This window comes from Brachyistius frenatus, unplaced genomic scaffold (genome assembly GCF_029030835.1).
Source record: "Brachyistius frenatus isolate BFR_SWC_R1_liver_20210118 unplaced genomic scaffold, ASM2903083v1 Contig_42, whole genome shotgun sequence".
NCBI lineage: Eukaryota > Metazoa > Chordata > Actinopteri > Embiotocidae > Brachyistius > Brachyistius frenatus.
In genome coordinates this window covers 736944-744222 of record NW_027210641.1, presented here as the reverse complement: position 1 = coordinate 744222, position 7279 = coordinate 736944, and the positions used below count along the sequence as shown (strand labels likewise).

Genomic DNA, 7279 nt, shown 5'->3' with positions numbered 1-7279 from the left:
AACAATTCAAAAGATAGCAAAATTATTGTAAGAGTAAATGTGGGTTTATTTGCTCATATATGCATCATCATAAAATCTTAGCGTGATATTAGAAAAATATAATGGGCAAGAAAATGTACCATTCAATTCTTCAATGTTAAATAAATGAATTCAAGTCTTATTGCAGTGTCATTTCAAATCCAGTACAGCGCTTATACTTCATGGCAGGCCGGACGAGACCATGAAAACAGTAAAGTCTTGAAGTAGTTGAGGCCTTTCGCCCTGTCAGTCTCTGCTTCCACTGTCAATCGTCGGCTTCATTCTGAGGAGAGAAATGCAAGTAGAGGTGGCTGTTCATTCGGTCCTGAGGAACCACAGCGTGGCAGAAAGCACATTTATCAGGACTGCCGCTCTGAGGCGTCGCCGGCTCTGTCCCCACGCCAGCAGCATCGCACAGCTCAGGGCTCCACAGAGGCTGCAGAGAAGGAGGCAACCAAAGAAAACTCGGGATTATTTATGCTCTAAACAATCCTTACACTCACTTCATTAAAGTGTGCCGGACTACTTGGCCTTGAAGTTGAAGCATTTGTTGCTTTAACGAAGGCAAGTCGATGTCCTCTGTCAACTCAACCGCCTGAACAAATACTGAGTAGTCGTGAAGGCAAAATGCTATTCTCAAGTGTTTAATTATCTTTCTATTTATGTGTTCATCCACACCATCAAAACAGTCATCCCTCTTATAAATGCCTGTATCTGTATAATCTAGAGGAGGGAATCATATAATAAAAAATAGACAGACTTTCTAATGCAGTGCAGGTCATTCATAATTTCTTATTAAGCATTTACACACATCAGCAATAAAATCCCTCTTAACCATCACACTTGCTTCATCAGATTCAGACACTGTGGTGTGCTTCCATCTGGCTCACACTTTCCAGCAAAGATGCCAAATATAACCAGAGCATGCACGCTTAAGTAAAAAAAAGAATCCGCACACACTACACAGTAATGTGTTTCAAGTTTAGCCGAGGGGATATTTCTGGACTTCACACCGTTTCACTCCTCCATTAGCAAAGACCAATCAGGAACTGATAATTTGCTAGTAGTTTTGTCAGACCTTCGTCTGTGATTCTCACCTGCTGGGGTCCCCGTACGCTCTCCTGGGAGAGGGAGGATGATGTTGAGTGGGAGGGGGATGTGGGGTAGACAAAAGGCATGGGCAGCTGCACGGGCTCCTCCTCCGTCAGTGTGGAGGAGACGCTACCGAGAGGCCGCTTCACGGGCATAGCCAGACCGCCGTGTCTCTCTGGAGCACTGTTCAGGAAGTCATATTCACTGTCCGCACAGGGCGGGAATTTCACACTGAGTTTGGTGAGAGAGTCTACCAAGTCCCTGTCCTCCTGGCTGGTGCCGCGGGACGCCAGAGATGCAGGCAGCGGAGGGACGTCCACCGCTGACCTCGGAGCTGAAGAGAAGGGTCTCTCGGCCTCTGCGGTGCGGTCGGTGCACTGGATGGGCATCGAGAACCGCTGGTCTGTCACACGGCAGGAAAACAGGAGATTTTACAGCTCTTCATCTTCCTTTCTCAATCAAGATGCTGACGTATTGTAGGTCTGGCTTTCAGGATATTTGAGCTTGACAACAATTTGAGAAGTTACACACAAAACAAACAAAACAAAATATATATATATATATATACTGAGCATTCCCATATTGGTTCTTTCAATGTGTATAGATTTTTTTTAATTTAGTTTTTATTAAAAGGTATTAAGCTGGATTCTTTAAATATACAACATAAAAATATTTGTATCACACTTTACATTATTATATGAATAACTATGTTATATCATTAATTAAACAGCTCCTATCCAGAGCCAACATCAGGCATTTGTCAGGAGAATTATTGAATGTGTCGATCCACATTATTTTCAGGGTTGGCCTGCTACGGTTCAGAGGGTAAACAGGCATTCATGTACGTCCTAGTTAAGGTCTCGGTATCTCATTAAAGTACAAGCAAAAGTTATTTAACGCTGTTACGAAAAACACAAATCTATCAAATCAACGCGTTTTCATTAAGGTAACTAAATTAAGAAAACCACTGCAGTAAGGTTCAGGCTGTGTAAAAACAGAGGGTAATATATGGTAAATATTAATATTACCGTTTGCTGTATCACTTCCTCCGTGGAATCTTTTTAGGTGATCTTTTTGTCTTCTGGTTAAAGATCGAATCTGGCGGAATTTGCCTTGAATCACTTCAAATGCCTCCAGCATGTCCTGACTGGCAAATAAACCAAAAAAAAGTGAGGAAAAGAAAATCCACTTTTTAAATGAAATTTTGCATGATAAAAAAAAAAGAAAAGAAGAAACAAAAAACAAAAACAAAAAAAAAGAGACACATACTAGTCAACGCTGCTGTTGACTGGTAAATTAGGAGCAACAGCAACAGTGCCCATATTCTCCTGAAAAAAGACACATTACATTTATAGTGAACGTTAATAACAATTATCCAACAGCATATTCTTGATACATCTGCAGTATTATTTACACATCACAGGTTTCTATTTAATCGTGAAAAATATTTCCTGCTTGGATAAACTAATGAACTGCTGAGCTGAGCAGTGATATTATCCTCTAGCACCATCTGGTGAAGTAAAAGCAGGACACACCGAGCGTTGGGTGGAGTCTTCAAGCAGCAGCGCAGGCAACATCGATGTTTGAATGAGAGGAGAGCAAATAATTGGACGCATGATGAACTTATATGAAAAAAGAAGAAGACAATTTCTCTAAATCATCCTGAAAGTAGCTGCAAACTGCTTCAGAGCTGTTTAAATACGAGTCATAAACACTGAATGAAATGTTATATTTGTGCGTGAGCTGTACAGCCAGAGAGGTACTGAGATGAAAGAACAAGTTACTTAAAGCAGTGGCAGAAGAAGTATTAAGGTCCTTTACTTAAGTAAAAGTACAATGTGTAAATAATAAGTGCAGCATTCAAAATCGCACTTAAGTAAAAGTATAATTAGTGTAACCTACAGGACTGCATCGATTCTCATGAGATCATCATGTTTATATCCTTTCTGTTCTGGAAGAACCACGTATCTCTAACAAGCCAACAAGCTCAAAAAACAATGCGTTTCTAGATAACTCAAGTGGGCTTTACGAAGTACTCCACTTAGCTTAAACAATAGTAGAATTTTCTCAGTACAAAAAATTAACATGTATTACTTCAATTCAGATTTAAAATCACCAAATTTGGAGATACATGGATTTCACTGACAGAACCAGTACATCCAATATGGCCTATGCCTTTAAGTCTTTGTGTCCCATTTTTATAGAGATATATAAATAATATTTATACTATAAATAGGGTAAAACAAACTTTAATCTTAAAAGTAACTAAAGCTGTCAGAGTGGTAAAATAGTAAAATGTCCAATATATGGCTCAGATTCAGGGGAGGGGATGTTTTAAGTTGTATAAATAAAAATACTCACGTTAAGTACAAATACTTCAGATTTATACTAAAGTACAGTACTTGAGTAAATGTACTTGGTTACATTCCACCACTGCTTGTAAGTAGAGACCTTACACGGAGACGATGCCCGACAGCACGCGTCAGATAGATCAACAATATGGCACGCTTCATAGTTCATAGTGCATTCGCTGGCAGCTACGTGTTCCTTTAACAACCTTTAACAGAGACACTGATGCAGCAGATTTAAGCAGAAGTACGATCACTTCTATCTCGTATGAGAGAGGAAGCTGTATGTAAGCACAGCCGTAGTTTCGTGAAGCCTGTTCACAGTGACGATGTACAAAGAGCGTGTTATGGAGACGTACCAGCTTCTGTGTTTTCCTGGAAGTGCTGGCTCCTTCATGGAGATGGTTGGGAGGCTCACATTTCATCTCTCCTAATAATCCAGAACAGTTCAAATGAACAGTTGGTACAGGACGCAGCACCAGATCAAAATATTCAGTGGAAACTCTCCCTGTCAGTTACAATTAGTTGTACATTACAATGCGATGAGTAAATGACCCCGTAAGCGTACGAGCAGATGATCATCCGTGTCTCACTAACCTGATGGTTGTTTTGTTGCTGACAACTTTGCCTCAAGTTCTGAAATCAGCTGCTGCTGGTCTTCGATCTGCTTCTGAAGTTCTTGAGTGTATCGCTCATAATATTCAGTCTGTAAACATGAGGTTTGGTTATTTAGAGGTTAGTATATTTGATACGGATCAGGCCTATAGATCTGCGTGCGTCACATTTTCATATACATGGATAATTCATATTTTAATCATTGCAACATAAATGAGTAAACAAACCTTCAAGACACTTATAAAAGCATGTTTTGTGAAGCTGGCAGCACCGGCTACTCGGTGACGTGTTGTTTGTGCTATATTGGTGCTATTTGGCTCATTTCAAACTAAACGATTGCCAGTCGTTCTCCTTTGTGTCGTTACCATTTGCTGCAGCTCCCTTTTAGCATTGTCCTTTTCGATGGAGACCTGTCGATAAGCTTCGAAGGCTTTGTTGAGCTGGTCTCCGATGTTCCTTTCCATGCCTCGTGCTCCACGATCATCACTGACACAGCAGGCATGAGCCCTGTGGGTGAAATCAGCGGTTTACAATTTTACTTCCAAAAATAACACGCTCCCAATGACCTCTTTAAGATGTAATAACCATCTTTTTTACAAGTGAAAACACATGAAGATAACCACATTTATAATCAACGGTTAACTTGTACTTACATACTTTAAAAACAGGAGTTTAAAAATGGCAATAAATCCTTAAAATGCAGCCAAATTGTTTGGCTGTTTTAAATAAGCTACTTATACAATGACGAAACTAACTGGGTAAACATTTCTCATGATATCTGCTTATTATTACCAAAGAATATTGGCAGGAATCAGAAATGATATTCACATTTCAGTTGACTGCCTTGATCTCAATACAAACAAGATGCCAAAGAGGAACTATGAGCAAGTAAAAGGTCATTCTGAATAAGTGGAGTTTTAGCCGACGTCACGATGTGCAGCATGTTGTAGTAAAACTACCAAGTCTGTCAAATGTTCCCTTTTCTTCTTTGTCCTGATGTTCAGACAAGAGTTGAGTAACTTTGGGAGATCTGCAGCTCCATCCTGACTGATGAGGTCACAGGTTGTTGGAGACGCTGCATCACAAACAGGCTGTTTAATACACCGGACTCCGACAGCTGCTCCAGGAGTCCGAGGACAGCACGACCCACCACGACCCAGTACGACCCAGTACGACCCACCACGACCCAACACGACCCACCACGACCCAGTACGACCCACCACGACCCAGTACGACCCACCACGACCCAACACGACCCAACAAGACCCACCACGACCCACCACGACCCAACAAGACCCACCACGACCCACCACGACCCACCACGACCCAACAAGACCCACCACGACCCAACAAGACCCACCACGACCCACCACGACCCAACAAGACCCACCACGACCCAGTACGACCCACCACGACCCAGTACGACCCAGTACGACCCACCACGACCCAACACGACCCACCACGACCCAGTACGACCCACCACGACCCAGTACGACCCACCACGACCCAGTACGACCCACCACGACCCAGTACGACCCACCACGACCCAGTACGACCCACCACGACCCACCACGACCCAGCACGACCCACCACGACCCAACACGACCCACCACGACCCAGCACGACCCAGCACGACCCACCACGACCCAGCACGACCCAACACGACCCACCACGACCCAGCACGACCCAACACGACCCACCACGACCCAGTACGACCCAACACGATCCAGCACGACCCAGCACGACCCACCACGACCCACCGACCCAGCACGACCCAGCCACCCACCACGACCCAGTACGACCCAGTACGACCCACCACACCCAGTACGACCCACCACGACCCACCACGATCCACGACCCAGTACGACCCACCACGACCCAGTACGACCCACCACGACCCACCACGACCCAGTACGATCCAGTACGACCCAGTACGACCCACCACGACCCAGTACGACCCAGTACGACCCACCACGACCCAGTACGACCCACCACGACCCAGTACGACCCAGTACGACCCACCACGACCCACCACGATCCAGTACGATCCAGTACGACCCAGTACGACCCACCACGACCCACCACGACGACCCACCACGATCCACCACGACCCAGACCCACCACGACCCAGTACGATCCCACCACGACCCAGTACGACCCACCACGATCCAGTACGACCCACCCCACCACGACCCACCACGATCCAATCCAGTACGACCCAGTACGACCCACCACGACCCAGTACGACCCACCACGATCCACCACGACCCAGTACGACCCACCACGACCCAGTACGATCCAGTACGACCCACCACGACCCACCACGACCCAGTACGACCCACCACGATCCAGTACGACCCACCACGACCCACCACGACCCAGTACGACCCAGTACGACCCACCACGACCCAGTACGACCCAGCATGACCCAGTACGACCCACCACGACCCAGTACGACCCACCACGACCCAGTACGACCCACCACGACCCACCACGATCCAGTACGACCCAGTACGACCCACCACGACCCAGTACGACCCAGTACGACCCACCACGACCCAGTACGACCCAGTACGACCCAGCCGCGTTTTAAACATCTTCGGTTCCGTATTCTTTAAATCTGGTTCCGACTCATTCAGCCGGTGTCGGATCAGGCGACCGAGCAACGAGCCCTCAGCTCGGACCACCGAGCAGCCAGCGAGCCTCTCTCACCTTCATCCGAGGAACTGTTGGACTTTCTTGTGGCTCCGCAGCGTCGTCGTCTAATGTTCAGACGCGAAGTGAAGAAGCTCCGGAGAGGACCTGGAGAGGACCTGGAGAGGACCTGGAGAGGACCTGGTGAGGACCTGGAGAGGACCTGGAGAGGACCTGGAGAGGACCTGGTGAAGACCTGGTGAAGACCTGGTGAAGACCTGGTGAGGACCTGGTGAAGACCTGGTGAGGACCTGGTGAGGACCTGAAGTCTGCTCGACAAAGCCTCGTTGAGTTGGGAACTTCCCTCGGGGAATCCCCCAGCTCTGTGCACTTCCGCCTTCAGCCGACCCTGACCAATCAGCGCGCAGCTCGGAGCAGCGCTGGTTGAGGGTTCTTCCAGCCGACGCGCGTCTGCAAACTGTTGTGATGTGAAAACTGTCTCCAAACGAGTTGAGTGTGCTCCTTTTACTTCCCAGCATTTTCTTTCTTACATTTTTGAACATTCAGCAAGT

General features: G+C 46.3%; 2 protein-coding genes across 4 annotated transcripts; one reads left to right on the top strand and one right to left on the bottom strand.

Moving 5' to 3' along the window:
• Positions 1-7279, bottom strand: tank (TRAF family member-associated NFKB activator). Of its 3 annotated transcripts, XM_069702464.1 has the most exons (8): positions 6786-7279; positions 4439-4580; positions 4056-4164; positions 3818-3888; positions 2380-2438; positions 2139-2257; positions 1116-1513; positions 1-454 (listed from the first exon to the last, which is right to left on the bottom strand). In XM_069702464.1, exons 2-8 carry the CDS (start codon positions 4535-4537, stop codon positions 284-286), a joined length of 1026 nt encoding a protein of 341 aa, XP_069558565.1. In that variant the 5' UTR covers positions 4538-4580; positions 6786-7279; the 3' UTR covers positions 1-283. The 3 variants fall into 3 exon arrangements, with proteins under 3 accessions (XP_069558565.1, XP_069558566.1, XP_069558568.1); XM_069702465.1 differs by lacking the exon at positions 6786-7279 and having other exon boundaries at positions 4439-4743; XM_069702467.1 differs by lacking the exons at positions 3818-3888; positions 4056-4164; positions 4439-4580; positions 6786-7279 and adding an exon at positions 2646-3803.
• LOC138623125 (uncharacterized) lies at positions 4938-6666 on the top strand. The gene is made up of 3 exons (XM_069702427.1): positions 4938-4961; positions 5191-5542; positions 5624-6666. The coding sequence occupies exons 1-3, from the start codon at positions 4938-4940 to the stop codon at positions 6664-6666; spliced, it is 1419 nt and encodes a 472-aa protein (XP_069558528.1).